The sequence below is a fragment of the Pempheris klunzingeri genome, chromosome 12 (genome assembly GCF_042242105.1).
Source record: "Pempheris klunzingeri isolate RE-2024b chromosome 12, fPemKlu1.hap1, whole genome shotgun sequence".
Classification (NCBI taxonomy): Eukaryota; Metazoa; Chordata; class Actinopteri; order Acropomatiformes; family Pempheridae; genus Pempheris; species Pempheris klunzingeri.
Window position 1 is genome coordinate 7,141,856 of NC_092023.1, and position 27,434 is coordinate 7,169,289.

The following is a 27,434-nucleotide window of genomic DNA, read 5'->3' on the forward strand; positions in this document are numbered from 1 at the left end:
ATTAACAATAACTCCGTTTTATTCAAGTGTCCCAGTAAGTCATTACAGTGTGACAGTGAGCCAACATACAGAATATCAGGACCCTGAAAATGAAGCAGCTAAATGGAATCCAGCCATCTGTAATTTATTCCTAAATCCTCACAATTTTAAAACTGGAGCTTTCCTGTTGATTGACATAATCTATTTATTTCAGCTTCATCTGAGTTTTCTACTTGACTATTATATCAAGAGTTTTTTTTCTTTAAAAAAAAAAAAAAGAAGCACAAAATCAACTGAAAAGAGTAAAATAAATAGTTAGGTGCCCCCTCCTATCTCTGCATAACTCTAAGTATCCAGGTGAATAAATAACACCCAGTAAAGCTGCCCCTCCTTTGTCAGACCACACAGAAACATTTATTCTCTGCTGCTCTTTCTGAGGAGAGATTTTACCAGAACGTTTTACCAGCTTTACTTGAAACAAAAAAGTGTGGCGTCCATGAAAAGATGAACCTCAGCTTCATCTCCTTAAAAACGTCAAAAAACGTCCAAATACCTTTTCAAAGCTGACCCAGCATGTTGAGTTTTAACTAGACATTATCTTTTATAGCTAACAATAAACAAATGCAGGCTGACGGCGGAGAAATGATGCCTGCAGGAGGTTTCTATCAGACTCTGTGCTGAATCTACATCAGTGCAGAGATTTACAGAGATTCCTTCATAACCCACAAGTCTGTAGAAAAACCATACAAGCTATGAGACACAGTGAGACGTTTATGGTTTACCTGAAGAAAAGTGCCCCTTACAGCACCCATCACTTTCACAGTGAGTCATTAATGTGTACATTATCACATTATCACGATAAACCAGGAATGATTAAGTCATTTGCTGTGTAATGCACCTATTTTGAACTCTAATCCTAATTTGGGCACTTTGCAATCCGCTTCTGTTCCCCAGAAATAACAAGCTGTCATGTAGAAAGCTTCTATCCTCAACACAGACGTTTAGCCAAAAGGGCTGCACGAGCCAGACCACCTCTTTCTTTCTCTTTTAATGTTTTCACCATCCTGGAATCTGTTATTTCAAACCAGCCTCTTTCCGTTAGATATGGCATTATTCAAGCTCGCACATAGATGTGAGTGGAGCAGCTCCTCCTCCGTTACACTCTCCTTGGGGCCATTTGTTTTCCATCACTGGAGCAGATTGGAGTCATGCTCGCTGTGACTCATGCAGGGTGGGTGGATGTCCACACAGGGTGTGGTGGGTGAGGGATCCTACTGGCGCTTGTGGCTGCCTGTGGAGGAATAAAACATTCAATTTGGCTCAAAATTGCAGAAATGCAAATGAATGGATTGGGGAACCTTTATTATGATCATAGCTGAGTTAAAAACAGCCCCTGTGCTCTCATATGGGAGTGTGCTTGTGGTGGAAACAGCCTGATACTGCATCTCCAGTGTCACATGAACAGTATCATAATTCCCAATCTGAATGGTTAACAGGAAAACTGAAACTGATCCTTCAACAGCTGAACAAACATGCTGAACAGCTCTTTGTGCGATTATTTTGACAAGTATATTGAGGGCTGCATGCTGCTTTTCTCTAAAAAAGTCTGTGTCTGTGCGCTGAAATACTGTTTGGTTGTATAATAACGCGCTGGCTGAGACCATATAGACATAAATGTTCTGTTTCGTCTTCCAATGTGCGCACCAGATGTGTTCCAGCTGCAGCACCGATTCTCTGCACACAATAGATCAGCCATAGATCTGCAGATCCTGAGATGGTTGCACTCCAAAAAAAAAAAAAAAGAACAAAAAAACCTCCCACATCACTCCTCTCCACCTCCTCCCAAAACTTTGCCAGTTGTGCAGCAGCCGCAGCAGGAGGGGCCCATCACTTTTTCTTCTCCACAGTCGACTATCTGTCTCTGCAGAGGTGAGACCGACAACTTAATTGGTTTCCTCAGGCGCTGCTTTTTTGTCTTTACTGTTTTTTTTTCTTTTCTTTTTAAACTTCAGCTTTTCGTGCCGTCTGCTACACCTGCCTGCCAAGCTCCAGCTCTGATGGGCGCGGCTGGGACCTGTGCCCAAATCTGTGTTTTGACTTGCCTGGGAAAGTTGAGCGAAAAGGCACAAAAGGACGGAGGACTTTAAGAACATCCCACCACGGCGCGTCACCTTCACAGAAACGCATTATTCCTCCCGTGGATCAGTCGGTCCATCTTTAGAGGAACCGGGATTTGATTGATTTGCTGTTGGGGCAGACTCAAGGTATGGATTTAACACTGGAATAACCTGGAGACTTTTTCTTTATATTTACATATATATATATTAAATTGTTTATTCTGGATGGTGCGGATGTTTCTTCCCACCTGGCTCTTGCATCTCTGCACTAACAACTGCACTCTGGGAGTTTGGTGATGGTCTGTCAAGCTCTTTTTTTTTGGCTTAATAGTTTGTTGGAACTGCGCAAAGTTCTCACAGATATAAATCCAAGTTCTTCTTAACCTGTCTGTAAATCATCATTAGGGGGTTTTGGGAACTGTTATAATTAGTCTGCTAGTGATCTCAGGATAGTTTTACATGCACTTTTGCTGAGCTATTTGCATCCCTCTAAATATACTGCAGGACCCAGCTGTAGCGCCAGCTTTATGTGACACCAGCCCTTTATATTTGCTGTTCAGATCAGTTACAGGATATAACAGAGAGATTTGTTTGAGCTTTAATAAAAGGAAGTGGTGGATGTATTGAGAAATGTTGGTGTCATTGAATTCCACCCATAATTTGTCAGAGTTTGAAGAAACTTTAATAACTAAAGGACTCAGGAGGATAGAAAATGGGATTTCAGGCTGTGAGGAAAGAGAAGAAAAATGTAGTATTTCTGCTTTTTTTAATTTCTAAATGTGATACTGAAGTGTGCAGTAACTGAGGCACATGCTGTTAAATGTCTTTGGCTGGCAGGGTGTGGTGAGAGGATGGCCTTTCAGAGCTGTGCACTGATCCATTGGCTTCTTTTGTTCTTTTGTTAGTTTGGTCCTCAAAGACACAACGTGAATGCAAAGTCTATTGAGATCTACAGATGATGCGTTATAGCTTCTGGGGCCTTTCATGTGGTATTCGCTGTTCACATGACATTTAAATGTGTCCAGTAGGTTTTTAGGTGGTGTCTCATGCCTGATCTATCTTGGGCCCACTGCAGACCTTCAGTCTGTCAAGATCATCAAGAGGAAAATGAATCTCCTCAAAGATTAGATTGTGGTTTTTAAATTATGATCGTGAGACTGATGTGATGGCATGTTTGCATCCTCAGTGGACGTTTCAAATAGATGCAATAAATACCAGATAATCTGATCTTCAACCCAAATCATTCCTGGCATAACTTTGAATATTTTCCCCATTAAATGTTTGCTAACGATTCCTTTAAATCATGGTTACAAGTCGAGGAATAAACAGACTTTTAACGACAGTTGGCACAGCGCATGCATGACAGTGGTCAACATTTTATCATCATCTCACCAGATATAATGGGATGGACGAGTTAACAAGACAGATGGACATCTCAGGAGGCTTGTCGGAAGAAAAGGGTGAGATTTCTGAATTCACTTGTGACGTTTTGAAACGAAGCCACCATAAAAAAAAAAATTTGTAAATCACACGTTAAAGGGTTGTTTCACCCAAATCGCACAAAAACAACACGTTTTCACCCTGCGTTCGCCGATAGGTTTGGTTTTATTCGCAGAGTTTTAAAGATATCCGCCACTGAAACATCTCCCAAACTTAATAAAGGTGAATTAGCTCTCATTTGTGGCGCTCAAAGAATCAAAAAACAAATTTTAACGTCTCTGTCTTCTCCAAAAACAGCGTGTTATTTCCACAGACTTCACTGTGGCAAATGTCAGTATATATTCAAGGACCCATCAACACTTAAGCAGTTATTTTCTTGGGTGATACTTCTCTTTATGGGGGCTTACTATCACTAACATCATGGCATGTCTTCACTGGTCTCAGGTTTCCATTTCTGTTCCTCCCTCTCAAGGCTCAGTAAGTCATCCTCTAGTGGTCATAAATAAATATAAATGGACAGCTCATCTTGGCCTAAAGCAGGGAGGGATGGTGACGTTAAGGAACGCCTGATTATATGTTTGATGCCAACTGAGACAAACATGCAATCAGCTTTATCATCCACTTGGTCTTCTCTTGTTTTATACGTCACACCTAAAAGAAAGTTAGCGAACTTTATGTGTGTATCACCTTACAAACCAGTAGGAAAGAGAAGAAAAGGAAGACAGACAAGATAATGTGCCAAAACAAGTGAGTTTTAAGATGCTTTTCATGCACTGATTTGGCTTCTCCGAGACCTTTCTGGAGGCTGTTCCACAGTCGAGGCAGCAAAAGCATAATCACCTTTAGTTTTCAGCCGTGACCCTGAAACAGACAGAGCTCCCTAAAAGGAAGGAGGAGGAAGAGGAGGAGGTGGAGGGCAGGAGCAAGGAGGCAGGATGAAATTGAAATGGAATTCACATTATCTGTAGCAACGTCCAGCAAAACTCAACAGGCCTCCTGGTGGAGAAGGCCATTAGTAGTAATTATCTGCACCCAGTTCCTTATAAACAACACATGATTTACACAAACATTAGTCCCACACTTTGTTTATGTTTAGCAGAGAGTTTAACTGCCGCCAAAGGGACAGACCCACACTTTCTAAAGTAAAATAAATAAGTAAGTTCACAGGACGATCGTCAGAGTAAAAGACACGTCAAAGGTTCATTATTGACTCTAAAAATTGTAGTTTGACAGAAAAAAGGTCAACTTACTGGAAACTTTGTGGACATGGTTAAGCTGTTAATCCGCGCTTAAGTCTCACAACAACAACTAAACCATCTCCATGACAACTGAACAAAACTCCATCCCGAGGCCTCGAGATCTGGCTGAAAGCTCTGGAAAACCCTGAGCGAGTCTTGTGCTAAGACGATTTAAAGTAAAAATCAAATCAAAAGTCACCCCCAGAAAAGACTGACATGTCAGATACAGTTATTTATTTAATTTTTTGGTGTATTTACTCTGCTGGAACTTGTGTTATTTCATTTTGACAAGAATTTATAACATTGAACTTGAATTTGACAGACTAAACTACCTAAACAAATATGTGTTATTCACATAGTTTCCTTATTAAGCACCTTTTATAAATAGGTTGCAACTAATGGCTTGATCAGAGGTTAGTAAATAATTTACGAAGGCATTGTTAATCAGTTATAAACCTCTGATAAGAATAACTTTTAAGTTAAGGAAAACCTCTCTAGATGACGAGTCATGAATGAAATATTATTGATATCTCACCTTCTAATAAGCCGCCAAGTCAGCAGGTATAAATGTTAGTAAATCACCAATAAGAGGCTGCAGGTTTCTTCCTGTCTATTAAGTCATCTGCAAATTTTGTCACTGCTGAAGGGTTCTTATCATGATAATAATATTAATGTAATATTAATCCATAAAGTCAACAGGTATAAATTTTAATAAGTTGTTGGGACCTGATGAAATAAAGAGCCTGAGGGAGTAAAAATACCAACCTGGCAACTCAAATGTGTTTTTATTAGTGACTTTAAACTGACATATAACGTATTGTTGAATGATTTGTTATCTATTAATATTACCAGTAGTTATTGCCTATAAATCCTGTATTAGAAAGTAGTAAAACAGCCCCACTGTCCATAAATCAGTCGCGCTAATTCATCTGCATCAGCGTAAACATCGTCACTATGTCAGTCACTCAACACTCCAGTCAAGTGAGATTAACCTGCAGACGTTTATAGAGCACCGTGTGATGTAGATAACTGGCCGTTATTATAAATTAATAACTTTCTGTCTTTTCATGTGCTACCAGTTGTGACAGAAACTGTGATCTCCACAACCAGACTGACTTCTCTACCACCAAGTGAGTGTCTCTTTCTTCCAGTCACGGTTTCTTTATTTATCAGCAGTAAACTGAGCTCATAATGCAGTAATTATAGCCGAGCAGGTCTAAAGGAAGTACCCGATGAGTAACAACTTCTTCTTGTTTTGCTGTGTGTCTTGTCGTTGCTAGAGGGAACCAGCGGATCAAATCACAAGAATATGTCCAGCAGTGCTGGAGGGCTGGGCTTGGAGAAGAATGTCTTAACCCAGAACAGCAGTGGAACTTATTTCTCTTCATGTGAGAGCAAATTTCCACTCATGGCCCAAAACTGGGAAGTGGGGGGATTTGTTTCGTAGATGCAAAAACGGATGTTTTTGGATGTTTCATTTTGAACCCCCCCGTGGAAAGAACTTTGATTTCTGGGTTTGTGTATCATTTCACATCACTTGCGGTTTTTAAGAAAGTCCAGGGCGGTGATGGAGGAAATATTCAGGTTCTTTACTCATGTAGAGATTAGAGTTTAGGAAATGTGATGCTTTTTTAGAAATAAAAAAAAATATATATAAACTGCCAAAAGGTTTCCTGTTTACAATTAGCTGGTCAATCAGTTGAGATTAATCATTGGCTAATAGAAAATTAATAGAAAAAACTGATTAAACCAGTTTTTATGGAAAACATTTAATGACTCCATCTTCTCAACTCTGAGGATTTCCTGATTGTCTTTGTAATCATTATCATTATTATTATTGTTGTTGTTATTATTTTCTTTTGCCATATAGTTGGACAGAAAAAACAGCATGAAGGTGTCACTATGAGTTTCTCTCTCACTCTTTCTCACTATTTCTGACAATCAATTAATCTGTTAATGAATAAAACAATCCACAGATGAATCCATAATGACAATAATCTTTAGCTGCTGTGCAAAACAGTTTAAAAATAGCTCCACCTTAACGCATGAGTAATAATAACAGTTTTGCCAAAATCCGACACAACCAATTAAAAACAAATGCCTGCCACAAGACATTATATGTACTTTTCCTTTAATTTGTACTAAATTTCATAGCTCTTCCAGGAAATTCCTAAAAAGTTATTTCCAAGTAATTAACTACTTTGTATACTGTTTAATCTATAAAAGTGCATCATATTTTCTTCATGTTTGTGAAATCTTTGTACAGTAACTACAGCTTGTGCAGTAAAATGTATAATAGTTCCCTCTGACACAAAGAGCAGAGGAGGTATTCTCTACTCGATTTATACTTATACATATATATGCAAAGTCACATGACACCACCGGGTCTCAGACGTATGATCTATGATCTCAGATCTCAGTATGACTCAGTTTGTGTATTTACGCTATAGAGATGATCAAAATGACTTCTATCCATCCTCCTGTCTTCCAGCCTCTGTAGGTGTGAACACCAGCAGCTACAGCTCCTCCTCGGGAGTCTACCTGGGCGGAGACTCCTCCGGGGGAGGCGATGGCGGGGGGAGCTACATGGATGGAGAAGGGTACGGAAGCGGAGGAGGTGGGGGCGGCAGCAGTTATCTCGTGAGCTCGGTGTCAAAGGTGCGGTCCAGCTCATCGGGTGGTGCCAGGAGGGCCCAGACTGCTGGCTCATCAGGGGGCCTGTCGCCAGCTTTCCGGGAGAGGAAGAACATATCCAGCCGCTCAGGAGGTTATGATGGTGAGATCCTATAAATAACAATGATCATAATAAGAAAAGAAAAACAGCCCAGTTGGCTTCCAAAACCAGAGGCTTGAACAGTAAAGGAAGCTGCCGAACATGAGGGTGCTGTAAACATTTCTGCTGCTATTGTGTGTGTTTTTCTTTTAGGAAGTTCCAGCACTAATTCCTCTCCAGAATTTACACGCAAGGATTATGGAAACTACTGTGAGTGAGGATGACATGTAGGCCATTTTGTGCTTTTCTTCCAGTTTAATCCTCATTATAAGTGTGTTTATGATTTTTTTTCTCCCTTTTTTCTTGTTTCTGTTGTCGTCAGGCTCCAGCACCACAAGGGGGAGGAGCGAAAGCAGAGGTATTGAGGAACAGTTGTTTTCCCCTCCTCCCTCCATTATTTCTGCACCATCTCACAATGAATTGTCTCAGCTTTTTTTTTATTAAGTCAGAGCTCCTTTGTCCATTTTGTGATGTGATTTTTTTTTTCTTCCAGAGAGCGAGATCAGAGCCAGATTACAAAGTGCCTCTCCCACTGCCTGCAGATGTAAGACCACTTGAGACACATTGATCCATTTGCTCTTGGTTACGCAATTACTCATAAAGCAACAGAGCGCCTTTATTTGCATGTGTTCATTCAGAGAAACGCTTGGATAGTGGAAGATTTTTCCTACTTGGTAGAGCAGCTTTAGAGCAGTATGATTTTTGAATTATGTTCCTGTCAAAGGCCTTAGCTCACTACTATAGCATATGACATTCCTTCTTTTCCACCACTCACATGTATGTTTACATCCATGAAATTTAAATTAGTAACACATGTGCAGCTCCCCCAGACAGAAGGTACACAGTACATCAGCAGAAAGGAAAAGGGCGAGACTTAAACGATGAGGATCAGTGGTTTGTTTGCATTGTGTTCATGTGAGGAAGAAGTTAAGGGGCAGATTTGTGGTGGCAACAATGGCACACATGAGTCACCGCTCGCAGCACCTCCCATTTCAAGCAAAACAGTGAAAGTTTTATAGGCGCTGAACGCTCCCCCTGCTGATTAAACAGTAAAACTGCTATTATTTAATCCACACTTTAAACTAAATCAATCTGTGAGTGATTTTTCCCAAGTTCTACTGACTGCAAATAGTCAAAATTAAGTTAATTTCATTAAACAGTCAAGTTAAAATGGACACAAAAGCTGAAAGAACACATTTTGTTGTTAGATGCTGTTTCTTTCTGCTTATATTGCCTGAAGATTGACCAAAGGCATCATAGTCCAGTATTTTCAGGTATTATGGAGGCACCATAAGGGTTAAATTCAGGGGGTAAAATAATCATGAAATGAAAGTGCTTCAACCTTGTGACTGTTACAGTTTGTTGTCCACCTACAAGATTTTAAACCTTTTCATCTAAATGTTTCTGCTTATGTAGTTACGGCTCAGTATGGCTGTCCAGTAAATATAATTTAGTAAAAAGGTCACTATACAATTTCTTGTTGAAATTAAGTAGAACTAGCATGAAATTAAAAGTACCTCAGTTTTACAGTACTTGAGTAAGTGTATCCACTCCACTTTCTGACTGAATATACCAAACTTGACATTGCAGTATTGTTCTGTTTGTGTGGTTTTCTCAGGGACGGAGCTGGATGACGTGAAGAAGCTGCTGAAGGGACGCTCCTGCAGCGTCAGCCCCACTCGCTCCTCCAGCGCCTCCACCACGCTGCCTGTCCCCAAAAAGTCCAGCGTGGAAACCAAGACGATCTCTGTGGCCTCCCAGTCAGGTATATTACACCTACCAGGGTCTCACACATGCACATAGTACACATGCACAGACACCTTGTCTCCATCTTAAAGATATGTGCTTTTAAGTGGCTTCAGTTCGTGCCCCTGGTGTGTCACGTTACATTGACAGAGACACAGAGCGAAGCAGCTGGCTCTCTGAAAGATAAATCCTCTGCACCCAGACATTTAACAACACTCTTCTTTCTTTCTTCTTCGTCTGGATCAAAACATATTTCTTCTGCTGCACAATAAAACAATGTCTCTTTGCTCATTCTGGTCATTTCTCTCCTGCAGATTTAACTTCATTTGTCTCTGGCGTCAGATCAAGCGGGTTCCACACCATCGACACATGCGGCGTGTATGATGCCGGTCTGAAACCTGGGCAGTTTAATACTGGTGTGACATCAGGCCAGTATGATATCACTCTGAAATCAGGCCAGTATGATACTGGTGTGAAATCAGGCCAGTATGATACTGGTGTGAAATCAGGACAATATGATATGAGTCTGAAATCAGGTCAATATAATACTGGAGTGACATCAAGCCAGTATGATGTTAGTCTGAAATCAGGCCAGTATGATACTGGAGTGAAATCAGGACAGTATGATATCAGCATGAGATCAGGCCAGTACGACACGCTGGATGCCACACTTCCATCTTTCTCTTGGTCCACCACCACGCTGCCCTCCGCCGCCCCCACGGTGGTCACTGGCAACGCCAGCAGCTACACGTACCAGGCCAGCACCAACAACATGCCTGGAGGATCGTCGCCACTTGGCCTCACCTCGCCCTCGTCCCTGTCAGGTGAGACCAGACGTCCACTAGTGACATATTATGTACTGTCTATGGACGTAGATACACATAAATATACAAATGAGCAAATACAAATTGTTATTATTATTGGTGACAAAAATATAGTAGGGGTTAGCACTGTTGCCTCACAGCAAGAAGGTCCCGGGTTCGAATCCCGGTTTGAACCCGGGGTGTTTCTGTGTGGAGTTTGCATGTTCTCCCCATGCTAGCGTGGGTTCTCTCCGGGTACTCCGGCTTCCTCCCACAATCCAAAGACATGCACATTAGGTTAATTGGTAACTCTAAAATGCCCGTAGGTGTGAGTGTGAGCGTGAAAGGTTGTCTGTCTCTGTATGTGGCCCTGCGATTGGCTGGCGACCAGTCCAGGGTGTACCCCGCCTCTTGCCCGAAGTCAGCTGGGATAGGCTCCAGCTCCCCTGTGACCCTGACGGATAAGCGGTATAGAAAATGGATAGAAATGGAAATGGAAAAATATAGTAACACATTTGTAAACCTTAAAATCCATTTTGACTGATATTCGCACACTTTCTGTAGCAAATTAAACACAGAACAAGATACATTTTTGGGGCCTCGGCTCTTTAAAGGAACCAAAAATTAATCTTGCACATCTTTACAATTCAGTTTGTATCCTCCCTTTTTCCCTGAATTTTGTTATTTTCATTGGAATATATTTGGATTTTGTCCAGTTTGTCAGACAGAACAAGTAATTTCATTGACTTAATGATGAATCTGTAAATAAGTTTTATTGACTTTTAGTGTTTTACCCCGTGTTTTGCTTAAATTTAATCCAGAACAACTTCCTTCTGTTTCTAAATTTTCTTTTTTGTCTGTCAAATATGTATTTTGTCTTGGTGTTGTTTGGTTCGTTTCTTCTTTTCCTTTTTCCAGATCTTATGTTTTCAAATCAAACAGACCCCACATCTCTCTTCACAGTTTACGGCTTTCAGAATAATCTGGCGCCCTGCACAGGCAGCGTGCTCACCACCAGTGGAGCCAACGTGAATGCCAACGGAGGAGGTACGACGGCGTCAAATATTTTTCATTCAATTAAAATACAAATGACCACATTTGTTAATGCGAATGTGCATCTGTGGGTGTTCATTCACAGGTTATGGTGTTCAGAAGAACTTGTCAAGTGGTGTTGGTGTCGTCAGCACTGGAGTCTCTACAAGTGAGTCCACATTAGTTTAATTTTCCCACAGTCACAGTGAAAACAACCTCAGACTTGAACCATTCCTGACTGTCCTCTTCTTCTTTTTCTCTGTTGTTGTTATTGTTGTTGTTGTCAGCCACTAGATCCCAAACTGATGATGCTTATAAGAAAGACTATAAGTTCCTGATCTCTGAAAAGGAGAACGTTCCCGTCAAGAGGGACACAGAGACGCTGATTTTGGCTAAAGACAGCGGGAAACAGTTCACCAGCAGCAGCGTCCTTATAGGAGGAGGTGAGTCAGCTGAAGGTCTTACTGCCCTCTTCTGGACAAACGCTGAATTTTCTCTCAGGTTAATGAACTTTCGGAGCTTTTTCTGGACCCAAAGTTCGGATCCCCAAATTCCCACGAACACTGCAAGTTGTAACAAATTCTTATTCAGAATCTAACAAACATATTTTAACTGATAGTAACCCTGATACTATTTATAACCCTAACCCTCTTATTTTTAACAAGGGCATATGAAAACAGTTAATACACCGCAAACAAGCTGCCACAAACCAACACACACATACGTACACACAAAAACTAAACCTCAAATCCAAATCCAGGAAATAAATCACTTAAAGAGTAATCTATATAATAATAATAATAATTTCAGCCTCCTCAACAGCGATCCAACATTTATTTCTCTTAATGAAAAGCCCAAAATGACCTGAACTGAATTCAAATGTACTTTTAAAAAAGTTTCAAATGGTTCACTTTCATTGATCATTTAATCAGCATGAAGCATGAACTTCCTTATTTTCATTCTATTCTTCGATCCATTTTGTCTTACTTATCATTGGTATAGAAGCCCTTTCTGTGGTGTGTATAATTCTGTTGCATCATATTTATTGTCTATAACATTTTGTTATTGTGTGTTTTCTTTTCTGCGTGTTACACAATAAATTCAATGAAGGTAGAGTTAAAAACAATTTATTTGATCTTACAGGGTCGCTGTCGGGAGATTCAATAAAGAAAGAGAAACTTATTTCAAGCTACAGCGAGACGGCGCCGCTGAAGACAGAAACAGGCAACTCTTACTGTGAGTGTTCATTAAAAACAGCTGAAAGAACAAAAAGTTACTTTGATTATAGAAATAAAAATGTGACGTTTATCTGTTCCTTCGTCAGACGGATCATCTGGAGTTGTAATGAAAGACAAAGCCACCTATGCAGGTATTTTTTGTCACATATATGCTGATATTTACACGCTGATGAATATTTAAGTGTTTGAAAGTGAGGGTTTGCCTCCGTTCTTTAGAGATTCACAGGGACAGCGGCATCTTCGGAGGCGGAGGACTGTGCTGCTGCTCTGACTCCTGTTGCTCCTGGTGGAAATGGCTGCTGGGTCTGCTCCTCCTCTCCCTGCTCCTGCTGGGACTCCTGTTTGGACTCATCGCACTGGGTAAGGTTGACGCATACAATAGAATGGGATTCAATAAGGAAAAATATAAAATCTCCTCAAAGATAAAAACCCTCGGAGTCTCTAGAGGTGCTCTGGAGTGGAATGCCTGGGAGTGACTGTTTTTAAACCAATAAAATGTGTGTCTCAGCTTTTACAAGCAAGTGAGCATTATTTCACAGTGCTGTGAGGCAGTAAACATTCTCCTTTCCCTGGAAATCTGATCTGTGGGCACTGTCTCACTGCCATAAAGTCGGTCTGGCATTCATTGTCGATGGAGCAGCTCCAGAAATTGTTGCTTGGTGACATCAGAGACTTCAGTTTGTTTTCCTGCAGCAGGAAAGTTGTTGGTGTGGATTTTGATTAAAAAAAAAAAAAAAAGCTGGAGGTATATTTTTAGTTGTATGTAAGTGTGTGCACATCAACATCCATTCCACATATCAATACTACATAATAAGTAAATGTGAAGAGTGGGAGTCATAACTCAGACACAATGTACACATTTTTAGATTCTTACACTTTCCGAGGGCGTCATTGTCTGTATGTATATTGCACATAAACGTCCAAAAATCCTTCCAGAAATGCAGAACTTTCTTGAGAATTATCGCACTTTAAAGATTCCTTCAGTGTCAAAGTAATGCAGTGATAGTTGTCCGTACATCCAAGAGTCCTCTGTAAACAGGAACTGCTCACAGCGTACTTTTAATGCCAAAATGTAAACAAGTATATGTTAAAAAAACAGAGGTCAAGCTGTAGCCCACTGACCTCATGGCAACGTACGTCCTGTTGTCTCAAACCTCACACTGCTCTGTACCAAGTTTGTCAGACTGTTCTCATTTTTTGGTTTCTTCAGTGATTTGATAAGAGAGTTTGGTTCATTTTGGCTTCAGCTAATGAGATTTGGATTCATGCGGTGAGGAAAGGTCGACGTACGGATGACTACAATTAAAACAGAGGCTTAATGAGGGTAGCAGTGAACTAGAAGCTAATTCTACATCCATTCATTTACACACTGAATGAGGATTAAGGATTAAGTAATGAGGATTTGGGTTCTGGCATAAATGCGAGACAAAGTGCTTCACATAACACTGAGTGATAAACAAATAATCAGGACATAAATAAGTGCAGTAACATATTTTTTTTTGTTTAACTGTCACTACATTTGTTCCCTGTATGTGCATCCTACCACATTTTTATGTTCCTTCCTCAGCTGAGGATGTGAGAAAGCTGAAGAACAGAGTGGCCACCCTGGAGGCTGAGTCCTTGATCGCCAGTGCTCATACCAGCCGGCTGTCAGGCTCCAATGACATCAACACCCATTTGGACAGTGGAGGTACCAGCAACATCGACAACACGCTACACCTGGGCGCTGGAGGTGGAGGCACAGGCTCCAAAACAAAAATCGGGATCGCTGCTGGTGGTGGAGGCTCTGCTGGCAGCAATGGCATTGACATCAGCGTTGGAGGTGGTGCTGCTGGCACCAGTGGGGCCAGTGTTGGAGGAGCTGGTACCAGTTACAGTGGCAGCGCTGGCGGAGCTGGTACCGGTCACAGTGGCGGAGCAGGAAGTGCCGGTACTGGTTACAGCGGTGGTGCAGGAAGTGCTGGTACCGGTTACAGTGGCGGTGTAAGCAGTGCTGGTACCGGATACAGTGGCGGTGTAAGCAGTGCTGGTACCGGTTACAGTGGCAGTGCAGGAAGTGCTGGTACTGGTTACAGTGGAAGTGCTGGCGGAGCTGGTGGTACCAGCTTCACTGTCCTTGGGACCGGCGTGGGTGGAGGACACATTGACGCTGCATCTCTTCACTTGATGATCCAGCACATGTTAAGAAGTGAAATGCAATCACAAGCATTCAGAGGTACTGCACATATATACTGACTACATCAATACACACACACACACACACACACACACACACACTGACTGAACTGTTGTTTTCTGTCTCAGCTTTTCTAGAATCCTCAGTGCATGCAGAGAGAGGACTGCCTGGACCTAAAGGTGAACCGAATTGATCATTTTTTGATCATGTACTCTAAACATACACCCCTTTTGTAAAATCAATCAACAAGAGTTGTGTTTAATTCATGTCCATTTTTTATTCTTTTCAGGGGATTCTGGAATTAAAGGTCGGGAAGCAAAATCAACTACTGCTTGAGATCCTTTTTCATATTTTTCAGTTGTGATTCAGTCGGTCTGTTAGATTTCTGTCATTGTAATCAAATGTATGTTTTACTTGTCACAGGAGATCCTGGTTTACCTGGACTTCCAGGTGAGAGACGATAACTAATATCTGCCTTGAGTCATTACCAGCAGTATGTTGTCTGAGGACTAGTTTCTGACATCATAATGTCATTTTACTGACCGTGACCTTTGACCCCAGGTGCTCCGGGGGCGATGGGACATGCAGGCCCTGAGGGTTCAAAGGGACAGAAAGGAAGCCAAGGTACAGGAGAGTTCAAACTGCATGATGTAATCACACTGCCAAGCTTATTTACAGCGAGTGACCATCCGTACACTGTTTGATCAGGTGATCATGGACTTGACGGGATACAGGGTATCAGGGGTCGGGAGGGTCCAGCTGGGCCCAGAGGTGAGCAAGGACCCCCAGGCTTTGGAGCCAAAGGTGAGAGATTCCCAGTAGCAACAGAACCTCTGTGTTTATTAGCGACACTAATAAGACCAAGTCGATATTTAATGATCTTGTGTGTTTGGTTCATACAGGTGCTCCTGGAGATTCTGGATCTGTGGGATCACCTGGACCAAAAGGTGAGATCATTAAACATAACTCCTCATCGCTGAATAATTTTACATCAAAGTACCACTGGTTTTACTTTATTACCTCATGAACGACAAACAGCACCAGGTGGCAGCAAAGAGTCAGTTTGCTAATGAAGCCTCCATGTTGTAAAGGCAAACAGGGCCTCTCCCTTAACTTGGATACATACAGTGATTAAGAATAAAACACCCAGAACGATAAAAAAAAAAAGAGAAACAGCATATCATGGATATTTGAGCACCTGTGGGGGTGTGTTCAGTTACTTATATTACAACCAGCTGAACAACATTTGCAGTCATAAATATGACTGTAACTTTCCATCTGTCTCTAACTTCACATTAGTCTACCCATCCTTTAAAGTAACAAATTCAAATACCAAATTATGAAAGAAAGACTCTCAAAGTGCTATTTAATTGTGACTTTACTCTACTAAACTACTGTAAAACCCTTTATGCGTATATATTTATTTGCACATACATCTATCCTGTCTTTCCTGATGCATTAATGTAAATGATCACTGGTAATCACTGTAGTGATGCTGGTTAGGAACGCAGCATGAATATAATCAGTTAATTTGATTGTCAATTAAGTATAAATAAAGAAAAGTGACATTTTGATTGAAACTTTTACGATAATGAAACTTCTGTAAAACTTGACCCTATGTGGTCAATTCCCAGTTTTGCATTTATTGTCTGTCATTTCTTAATTCCACTGTTTGTTTGTTTGTTGTGCATGATTGTTATGGTGTCCAAAGCCCTTTATAATGCTCTTGTAAAGCAGATGTTTTCCTCTCTAATAATTGCTCATCTTCGCTGTAGGTGCACCTGGAACTCCTGGAATTCCTGGACTTCCTGGCCCACCAGGTCAGTTTCTTCCTGTTATTGTCCATGTAGAGCATTAACAGGATATAGTCTCAAATTTACCAGCACGAACTGGCATTTTACGTGAGCTGCTCTGTTACAGGTCAACATGGATCTCAGGGCTTCCGTGGTGAGACAGGTCTACCTGGGCCTAAAGGTGGGTGGCATGGCCTGTGTTCAGCTGCTACTCGATTCTGATTGGCTGCTGGGTGCCCTTTAAAAAGCGTTATATCCTGGTCTGGACGAATACTCGATTCTGATTGGCTGCCGGGGGTTCCTTAAAAAGCGACTGTTCGCCATTTTAATTTACTGCGCTGGCTACGTTAAACAAGTAACCATAGTAACAGTGACACACTCAGAGCCTCTGTTTACAATGTGTTGCAGCCATAGATGTATAAAGAGAACTGACTACAGCGTTGGAGGCTCCGTTCATCCCTATGAAAGTTGCTAAGTGACACATGAAATCAAAATAATTTGACTTCCGGTATAAAAGTGCCCGGATCTTCCGAATTGTTTGGCACTTCGAGCATGCGCACTAGTGTTTCGAGTCTGCTGAGCCGGCTAACTTCCTGTTAGCCCTCCGCTATAATTAATGTGATTAAAATTGATTTAATCGTGCGGCTCTTCTAGACTTCCCAAATGTATCAAATTCTGATTCCGCTGATTTACAGGCGTCTCCTTCACAATGTAAGTCAATGGGAAAAAAGTTTTTTGGGCCAAATGGCATCACCTGGCGGACGCCATTGTTGTAGTTACACGGTTTGTCCACTGTGTAAAATTGGCTTCAAACCTGGCGCACTTCCTGGAGGCTTGGCTGCTGCACCTTACTGCAGCTAGTTTACCTACAATAGTGTTTGTAACGCTGGTCGTTCAGTGTCTGAACACCACAAGATGGAGGTGGAAAATCAGAACAACAATCCTTTAGGGGGAAGTCGGCACAAACAATGACAATGTTTGTTCCAGGTAGTAGTCACACCCTCAGGCGTTACAGGGGAAGCAGAGCTATGGCTTGATAAAAACTTTACATTTTGGTTGCAAAATGCATGAAAACATAATAAATAGTTGTAACTTTTTACGTTGGCAAGCGACCATGGTAATAATGCCCTTCGAGGTGCCCATCATCAAGAGTTAATGGATTCATCAGAGGCTATAATGTCACTCTTCTCTCTCTGCAGGTGACAGAGGGCTTGCTGGATTTCAAGGACTCAAAGGTTTGTTGTAACTACATCATCATGTTTACAGGATTTGTGAGGTCCGTGAACGCTTCTAACTGCAGTCTGATTAATGTTTATTTCAGGTGAACCAGGTGACAAAGGTCTCAGAGGTGTGCCAGGTCAGTACAGTTGTATGAATTAACCTGCATTTGAAGCTCATGCTATGTGCGTATTCTAATCCAGGTGTCCCATCCCTCAGGTGATGCAGGTTTACCAGGTGTGCCAGGAGATAGGGGATCCAAAGGGTCCATGGGTGAGTCCCTCGATAACCAGTAATCAGACACTCAGATTATGGTCTATAACAGTTTTACATTTTGGGGATAAAACTGCTAGGGCTCACTAATAAACAGGCTTTATCTTTTGTGTTTAATCACAAAAACCAATGTGTAAAACTTACAGTCAAAATGTTGAACTGTAACTTTTATTTAGTTATGCTCACCCATCCAAGAAAATGAAAACCTCATAATCTTTCTGAAATTATTATTGTTAATGTGAAATCATAACTGATTTGAATGTGGCAATAACAAGTATTTATAAAACCCTCCATCAGGGAGCAGCAGAGAGGAGACTAAACACTGAAATAAACAATTACATCAAACTCAGATTAACTTTTAATAAAATATTTGTTTATTTTCTTTTTGTGTCATCAGGGTTGTCTGGACTTATTGGTGAAAAAGGATCAAAAGGTAAATGAGTCATTACATAAGCATTACAGATACACCTGTTTAAATATTATGTTAATTTGCATAAATTTTCTTCCTCTTCCTGAACATTTTGTATTTCAGACAAATAATGTTTTCAGCCAAAAAAAATTATATTTTTGTTGCCCTCAGGTGAACACGGCTCTGCTGGCGCCCCTGGGAACAGAGGTCCTGCTGGGCCTCGTGGAGATAATGGACTTGCAGGTAAACCAGACCTCTTATGAAACTTGATTTTCAGCTATCTTAACATTATCTTTAATGGGTAATTTGATAATATACATTCATAATTTCTCCTCCTCTGCAGGAACACCTGGGCTTCAAGGACCACCAGGTACGACTCCTCTATCAATACAACACATTGTGGTTTTATGATTTAATCTGTTACATAAAAGTTTTTTTATTCGTTGCTTTTGTTGCTCTCAACTCTAAAAATGTGCTTACATTTTTAGGGATACCAGGAAATCCAGGACGCCCGGGTGTCAAAGGTACGGCCACCGTCTGCTGCAGCTCCCTTAAGGGCCTCGAGCTTTTTGAAATATCACACGTTCATGCTGTCAATCTGTGTGTCTGTCTGTTTTAGGAGAGACAGGTGAACCAGGGAGAATCATCAATGCAGGTAACAGAACATGATAAAACTTACATTTTCACTTATTACATAACAGACTGTAGTTTGAGGATAGCTGACATTCTTTTATTTTCCAGCTGGCTCCTCTTCTGTCGGCATCCCAGGACCTCCCGGGCCTGCTGGTCCTCCTGGCCCTGCTGGACCTCCAGGATTATCAGGTGTGACCCTGAAAAGCCCACACAGTCGCCTGTGACCGTCTGCATATCTTGTATCTCAGCCCTCAGTGATTATCAGTTCTTATCACAGTTGTGCTGATAACCTCAAAGTGCTCATCATTCTTGATTTATCTCCTCAGGTCCCATTGGCCCTGCTGGCCTGCCTGGCCAACCTGGTGGGTCATCGCATTTTTTTGTTCCCAGAGGAAGCTTTTTACATTATATGCAGCCCTCAGAGTCTCACAGAGGCTGCGTTCTGTCTTCACAGGTTCTAAAGGTGACCGAGGATATAAGGGAGAGCAGGGAGAACAAGGAATAACAGTGAGGACGTCTGAAAGTGTGAGCTCAACGAGGTCTGAGAGTGAGTACTTATTTTGATCGTTTTCTATAAAACACACAGTATTTACAGGTGAGTAATAACCTGTAACACTATTTAATGTAGAATACAAAATAAATAACTTCATCTATTCTTCATCTTGCAAATAAAAAGTTGGACTCATAAACAATAAAATCCAGTTCATGTTTTGATGCTACAGCTTCAGTGGTGGAGGAAGTTTTCAGATCTACTGATACCACACTGTCAAAGTACTTACACGTAAAAGTCCTGCATTATTTCCAACGTTAAAGTATCAAAAGTAAAAGTACTTATGCAGAAAAATAACCGCTGTGACTGATATATTATATAATATATCATCAGTGTTAATGTCTAAGGAGCATTTTACTGTTGTAGTTGGAGCTAATTTTTAAACCGAGACTGCAGCTATCAGTTATTTTTATTTATTTTATTTAAATCAGAAAATAGTGATAAACTAACAAGGGTGACACATTCACACTGCTTGTTTTAGCCAGCTCATGGTCAAAACCTGAGAATGTTTAGAAATAAATTGAAATTATTATTATATTAACTTAAACAATAATCAAAATATTTCCTAATGACTTGTCTTAATTGGCTAATGGATTAACGGGTGGTGTAATTTATGACAAAACATCATATTTTATAAGCACATTGTATTGTTTTTTGCAAAAATAAATAAAAAAGCAAATAAAGTCAAATAACTGTAGTGGAGTGAAAAGTAAATACTATGGCCTGAGATGAGTAAATGTACTCGGTTATGTTCCACCACTGGTGGTTTATGGCCACAGAGGGCGCTGTTCAGCAAACGCTACATTGGGGGGATTTAATGTGCAGAGAAAACAGAGCCCTGGTTTGTCCTTCTTTACACACCAGAACACTGTTTGTTGTTTCATATTGTGTGTTTTTGTCTCTGCTTTAGGACAGTTTGGTGCCAGTGGAGTCTCAGGACCACCCGGCCCACCTGGTCCTCCTGGACGCCCAGGTAATTAAGAAAAAACTTGCTTTGGCAGTGATTTTGTAGTTGTTTTTTTTTGAATGAGCACAGACTGATCCTGTAATGTCCTCTGTGATATTATTAGGAGACTCGAGACAAGGACCTCCAGGACCGCCTGGGCCTCCAGGTCAGCCAGGCAAGTATTTAAGCTCGTTAAATCGCTGATTTTAAATATGGAGTCTTGTTCAGACAGTGTGGTTATTTATTATGTGAGGCTCATCATACTTAAATCATTGTTGCTGTTTTTTAGGTTATGGAGGACCTGGACCTAAGGGAGAGAAAGGAGACTCAGGCGTTGCATCCAGCTCAGGTATGATCCAAAATCTAAACTTGTGCTCTGTCTTAATGTGGGTTTGACATAAAATCGGCAGGTTTTTTTCAGCACTGCTCAACACTGCTCTTCTTACAGGAACGTATTACCCCGGAGCACCAGGACCACCTGGGCCTGCTGGGCCTGCTGGGCCTAAAGGATCATCAGGTGATCAGGTTTTGTGTGTGATTTTGTTTTTGTTTACTGTTTGCCTCGTTTAAAGAAACTACCTCTCTTTAAACTTTAAGGTTTATTTTATTGTAACATCTCCATCATCACTTTAGGTTCTCCTGGACCAAGAGGATACCAAGGTAATCTTTCTGTCTGACTTTAATTTGTGTGTATCTTTTTTAATTCACTCACAGTACAGGGCCCTCCCAGCATAAACAACTGTGACATCTCATGTGTGTTTCAGGTGAGCCAGGCCAGCCAGGTGTGCCAGGCACCCCAGGGAGACCAGGAAGCTCAGAGAGAGGTCAACATCCAAACACAAATCATACAAAATCAGAATTATATCAAAAAGCCACACTTGTGATTACCACGAGATCTGTGAATGTAAACCATGAATGTAATTCATTTATTTCTACCTTACAGTATCGACTTATGCCGGAGGACACGGGATACCTGGACCACCAGGTCCACCAGGGCCTCCTGGACCTCAAGGACCACAGGGATATAAAGGTAAACCTACCAACACATCAAATCTGTGAATATTGTCTGTATTTCAGTAAATACTGAATCGGCCTGTGCTCGTCACATGAAGATGATGCCTTTGTTGTTGTTTATCATTTCTAAGGGGACACTGGAGCTCCTGGTGTTTCTGGTTCTTCACGAGGTAGAGAAAGTACTCCATAAGTGTTTTATCTCAAGGAGTTAAGATCAACTTTAAAGTTTGAGTCCATATAATCTTTTCTGGGTCCTAACCATCCCATTTTTCCTCAGGCTCCCTCTCAGTCACCTCAGGCCCTCCTGGTCCCCCGGGTCCTCCTGGGCCTCCAGGCCACCCGGGCTCCACCACTTCCTCTACTGAGATACACCAGTACATCACTGACTATCTAAGTAAGAGTTTTTCTGAAGCAAGCTCACGATCTCACAGGCTGTCAGCGGGACAGAAGAGAGTGTGAACATGTGTTACTCGTTCCTTGCAGGTAGAAGCAGACAGTCTGGAGTCCCCGGACCTCCAGGCCCACCTGGGCCTCCAGGAGTCCCTGGAACCTTCTCAGGGTCTATGGAGGACATCTCTACCCGTATCATTGCATACATACAGCGTAAGCCTGTGCTTTCCCCCAGAATTCACATTATCATATTATAGCTATAGTAGAATGGGAGCCACCATTAACTGCATTGTGCAATTTCAGGTTCAGGCTCAGGCTTCAGCACCGGCGGCCGGGGTCCTCCAGGACCGCCCGGGCCTCCCGGACCTTCCTCTGGATCCCTGACAGTCAATGCCCTCATCACCATGCTTCAGAGTAAGTACAATAAATATTGTAGCTGTTAAAAAAGTGTTTTCAGAGGCTGCACTGAGCTGAACTGTGTCTCTGTGCTGCGATCTCTGTAGGAGACGATGTGAGGAGGTATATGTCGGGACCACCTGGGCCACAGGGACCGCCAGGACCACCAGGGACATCAGTAGGCGTGTCAGGCAATTACAAAGTCGAGGAGGTAGCCATGTATGTCTTCAACATCATGAACGGTAAGCACAGGTTGCATCAACAGAAGACAAAAACCCTGAAGTGGTGCCTTGACTATTGAATCAAACTGCTTTTATTGTCATTTTCAGACAGAGGGATCGCTAGAGGTCCACCCGGCCCACCCGGTCCTCCTGGGCCTTCTGGTGCAGGAGGCTCTGGTTACTCTTCTCATTCAGTCGACTACACTGCGCTGATGAGAAGTAAGTCATTGTATTAGACTTTGCTGTTGACAGACCTGAAGAGCGAAGATCAATTGCATACAGATTGATTTGGACTGGAATCGGTTTGTCTTGTCGTTTCACTCATCATCTTCATCGTACCTTCACCTACTTAGATCCAGACTTCCGCTCATTGATAAGCTCCGCCGTATCACACGGCCCTCCTGGTCCTCCGGGTGTCCCAGGCCAAGTTGGCCCTCCTGGCCCTCAGGGGCCGCCGGGAGTGTCCTCTGTCACCGCCTACGGGGCGGGAAGTCGTGGCTACAGCTTGGAGGACATTCAGCGTTACCTGCAGGGTGAGTCTGACAGAGAGGACGAGCCTCATGTACAAACCAAGCAGACAACTGTTCTAACAATTCTTAACTGTACACTTCAGCTGTGACCGTTTTACCAAAAAGTATTTTTAATGATGAAAAATCACTGAAACTCATCATTACAACATCACATAGAAAGTGACGGTAACATTACATTTTATAACAAACAAAACTAAATGTGGTTCATGCACGTATTGTTTACACCATTGAAACACACTGATATGACAGGATTTCATTTTGATTTAAAGTTTAATGTTCTCTTTCCACAACCTACGACCAATGTTATTATGCTGTGTGCAGTGCACTGCAAAGGGTAATAAATATTATTACATAATATATATATGATTAAAATCTCATCAGAACATTAATTAGCATTGTAACTGCCTCCTTGAGAGAATATTTACTGAGAACAGGATTAAATATTAATATGTATACAGCAAAACAAATTTTAATCTCTTGTAAACATAAACCAAAGGCGGTGTGTTTGCTCAGGCATCTCCAATTTGTTTGCTTTAAATTGAGAACAGGAGGAACAAAACAACGTTCAGTGGCATGCAGAGCGCAGCAAAACACCTTTAAAAAGTATTTAGATATGGCAGCATTGGCTTTGTGTGGTAACTGAACACCAGGTTGAAAAGTTTTACCGTCCTCTCTGGTCGGTCCTCAGAAAACAGCCTTATTATTCAATTTGGCCCACATTGTTTCAAATCACTGTGTTCAGGCCAAATTTGACCCATTTTAAGTCAAGATATTTCATAAAAATGCATTTTTTATTGTAGGGCTTCAGAACAGCTATATAAGCACAACAAAACCACTGGTTATTTTATTTGGTGTGTAAAAATGTAACATCTGTGTTAAACACAATAGTCTCGGTTGTTCTGTGGATAAAATCATACTAAAACCTGACTCTTGTTTTAGTTTTATTCAGAAAACCACACAAAATGTTTTATTGCTGCATGTCGTACCATTAAATACCGATTTCCTCTGTGGATCAGAGTCCACCCTGTTTTTGATGAAGGTAAATGTGTCCTTTGGACCACAAAGCAAAGTAAGTGAATGTAGATTTTTGTGGTTATGAATGCATAACAAGTTATGTGGTAAAACACTACGCTGGGTGAAAAGAATTGTTTATAGTGAATTTGACCTGTGAACTAAAAGGTACCAGCCATCTGAATTTGATGAACACGTCCATCCATTAACTGAATTGAAAAGTGTAAAAATGTTAATTGTTGCACCTTTAACCTCAGCCAACAGTCATTTCATGTCATTTCTCTCCTTATGTTTTAGTCTACTGTCACAGAAATGGGATTGCACTGGGTTCACCATCTTGCTCTGCTCTTTGTAAATCACGTTGAATTGAATCCTCCTCAGGTTCTGGGTTGAAAGGTCTTCCTGGTCCTCCTGGTCCTCCTGGTCCTCAAGGCCCACCAGGCAGTTACACTGGATCCGGTTCCTACAGTATGACCTTCCCTCGGGAGAGCATCCGCGCTGAGGTCCAGGAATACCTGACCAGTAAGCTCCCACACAGACAGACTAAAGATATGTGATCGGTGACGCCGTTAACCTCCATTAAACCTCCACCGCCGCTACTCCTCCTTTTACTTTTCAGATGACGGTGTTCGTCGTGCCATCGTCGGACCTCCGGGGCCTCCAGGACCAAGGGGCCAGAAAGGAGAGCGCGGAGAGCCGGGTTACGTCCAGGGCTACACGCAGGGCCAGGGCTACCCCCAGAGCCAGGGCTACCCCCAGAGCCAGGGCCAGGGCTACCCCCAGAGCCAGGGCCAGAGCTACCCCCAGAGCCAGGGCCAGAGCTACCCCCAGAGCCAGGGCCAGAGCTACCCCCAGGGCGGCTCTCAGCGCAGAGAGATCGACATCAGCAAGCTCACAGAGACACTGGACTACTCTAACGTCGCCATGAGGGTTACAGACTACATCAAGAGTGAGTCGACGCTCAGATTTTACTCACTCGTTCTGACTTCTGTGGACAGGACACGTGATAATAATAATTTTGCTTCTATAACACATCTTCTTTCCAAACTAGTGTAAGAAGAAAATGCCCAGAACACACGTTGGTGGTTATTTCTCTTCACTTTGTCTCTCACTTTGCATCTGTAGATTTCTCCCAAATTAATTTATTTAAAGGCTGTTTTTTCTCACACTCTGAGCCAGAGATATTTTAAGGTTTTTACAGAGGGGTTTGTTTGTGCATCATTCAGAGCCTGATTTATTATTTTATTCCTAAAAACAAAGAAACAGAGAACAATGTATTTTTGTGCCTGTTGAAAGTAGAAGATGAATGTAGTGGCATCCCAAACTATTCCAGATGTCCTCTGTAAACACCATTGGCTCCATTTTGAACCTGGCTTTACTTCTGTTTTGGAAATATATGCAAATTTGTGCATATTTAGTTAATGTATAATTTGCATAGATAAACATAACATTTCTGAAAATGTGTAATACAAACAGTAATTACCTTAATTTAAGTCAACTGGGGAAGTTTCCTGGTGATATTAGTTAATTTCTTTACTTTACTCACCTGTAATGTCTTGATGTGTCTGTTATTGGTTATGTATGATCATCAGTGTCACTACATTAGTTTGATGTAATCCTCTAGATCAAGGCCTGCTGCAGGAGTATCTGGTTGAGGGTCCCTGGAAGGCGAACGTAAGAGCGGTCCAAGGCCCCCCTGGTCCACCGGGGCCTCCCGGAGCACCCGGTCGCAGCCGTGTCATCGGCAGCTACGGCAATGTCACAGCTGACCTCATGGACTTCTTCAGAAGTGAGAACACAGAGTTGCGACTTTCCGCGTGCTGTATCAGGTTAAACCCTGACAGCAATGGAAAACTATCCAGACTTATGTAAGTGGAGTAGGAAAATGTTGCTTCATCACGACTGAATCTGTGCTCTTGCTCTCGCTCAGCCTATGGCACCATCCCCGGCCCTCCAGGAGGCCCTGGACCGAAGGGAGACAGAGGGTACCCAGGACCCAGAGGAGAGAAGGGTACGTTTAACCAGAGCTGATGAAAGGCTGCGTATTTTTAACGTTTCAGTGGAGAGACTGAGGCAAGCAGGCTGAGAGTCTCCTGTGTGTTTAGGTGATCCTGGACGCCCCGGTTTACCAGGACTACCAGGGTCATACGCAGTCCAAATTCCACACAGATTGCAGAAGAGGGATACAGGTAACTCCAGTTAAATGTTAAATAAAAAGTGCTCAGTCTTACGCACGAGTAACTCATCACTACTTTTTCTCCACCCACTGCAGGCAGTGAAGTGGTCGGTCGTCACAAGAAGCATCGCCGTCGAGCCGGCGGCGGCTGAAAGGCAAACATACTACTGGATCATGTCACATTTCATTTTTTACCCATCATCATTTTTTTTTTAGGTGTTCAACTGTAGCAAAGCAAGTAGTCGAAAAGCTCCTTTTTGTTGCCATCTGTAGAGAAGTCAGGGGACAATTTGAGAAAATTAAAGCGGCCAAAGAAATGCATCAGCGTTAGTAGAGGTTTGGATTCAGCTGCTGGTCAGTGTTTTTCTGACACAGACTTCTTTTTTTTGTGGGTGTATAATGTTTACTTCGCTTAGCTAGAAGCTTACGTTCAAACTTCTTTCCAGGGGCAGCTTTGTTCAAGAGAATATCTATTTTTAAGCAATAAGTAGCTGATATTTTAAGCGCACTTTCCATCTTTTCCCACTGCTTGTGTAACTCGAGTGTCTGGTGTATTTTTTTTTTGTATTCATTGTGTTTTTTTGAGGATTATATTGTATCGAGGACTATATGAGTGCAAATGTTGTGTCAAGGTAAACCTTGAATGTTTCATAATAGACTAAAATATTGTCAGATTACACATGTAAATCCAGCCTTTAAGACCCCTGGCAGTTCTCCATTCACCGCATACAAATTATAAAACCATAATATATCATTATCTGAACCTGATGCAGTCACACTGAGGGTCATTTATACAGCAGGGGATTCTGGGATAAGTGTTACAGTAAATGCTGAAACTTGAAAGGTTTGTTGGTTAACTAAAAAGAAATAAATGATGTTTGCACGGATGAAAGATGGACTCCGAGAGAGATGACTGACTGGGTTGTATATTTTTGTATAAGAGCACTGAAATGGATATATTTTCTTTATACCTTCTTAAGTGTTGGAAAGATTAAATTAAAAAAATGTTCCCAGTTTGTTTTACATGATTGAACTTATTGACAGTTGATCAATATATTTTAAAAGGCACATGAATAAATCTATTTTTGAACTTGTGAGTCTTGATATTTTTATGACTAAATTTGATCTTAAACAATTTGAAGGCATTTCCAATGTCAAATAAACAGTCAATATTTTATTTACAACAAAACAAATGTCCATTTATGAAGACACTTTAAATACATTTGATCTGACATCTAAAATGCATATACTAAGAATATCCATTGTGGTAGAATGACAACTTATCGACACATCAAAATGCTGTAATTTAACAAAATAAAAAAATATTTGAAA

General features: G+C 41.6%; 1 protein-coding gene across 1 annotated transcript; it reads left to right on the plus strand.

Moving 5' to 3' along the window:
• The first annotated feature begins 1,855 nt into the window (after window positions 1-1,855).
• col17a1b (collagen, type XVII, alpha 1b) lies at window positions 1,856-27,196 on the plus strand. The gene is made up of 57 exons (XM_070841335.1): window positions 1,856-1,908; window positions 1,992-2,243; window positions 3,492-3,556; window positions 5,854-5,904; window positions 6,055-6,162; window positions 7,266-7,550; window positions 7,701-7,757; window positions 7,870-7,905; window positions 8,041-8,091; window positions 9,166-9,312; window positions 9,608-10,117; window positions 11,060-11,143; window positions 11,235-11,297; window positions 11,416-11,571; window positions 12,272-12,364; window positions 12,453-12,497; window positions 12,583-12,726; window positions 13,934-14,581; window positions 14,671-14,721; window positions 14,832-14,849; window positions 14,966-14,992; window positions 15,104-15,166; window positions 15,251-15,346; window positions 15,445-15,489; window positions 16,318-16,362; window positions 16,463-16,516; window positions 17,535-17,570; window positions 17,657-17,692; window positions 17,773-17,826; window positions 18,224-18,259; window positions 18,407-18,478; window positions 18,579-18,605; window positions 18,724-18,759; window positions 18,855-18,890; window positions 18,977-19,057; window positions 19,195-19,230; window positions 19,323-19,415; window positions 20,329-20,391; window positions 20,489-20,539; window positions 20,654-20,713; window positions 20,813-20,881; window positions 20,998-21,024; window positions 21,129-21,188; window positions 21,308-21,394; window positions 21,510-21,548; window positions 21,656-21,772; window positions 21,862-21,981; window positions 22,072-22,182; window positions 22,272-22,406; window positions 22,494-22,604; window positions 22,739-22,918; window positions 24,308-24,448; window positions 24,546-24,875; window positions 25,551-25,715; window positions 25,857-25,937; window positions 26,032-26,115; window positions 26,199-27,196. The coding sequence occupies exons 3-57, from the start codon at window positions 3,502-3,504 to the stop codon at window positions 26,252-26,254; spliced, it is 5,562 nt and encodes a 1,853-aa protein (XP_070697436.1). The 5' UTR covers window positions 1,856-1,908; window positions 1,992-2,243; window positions 3,492-3,501; the 3' UTR covers window positions 26,255-27,196.
• Window positions 27,197-27,434: the final 238 nt, after the last annotated feature.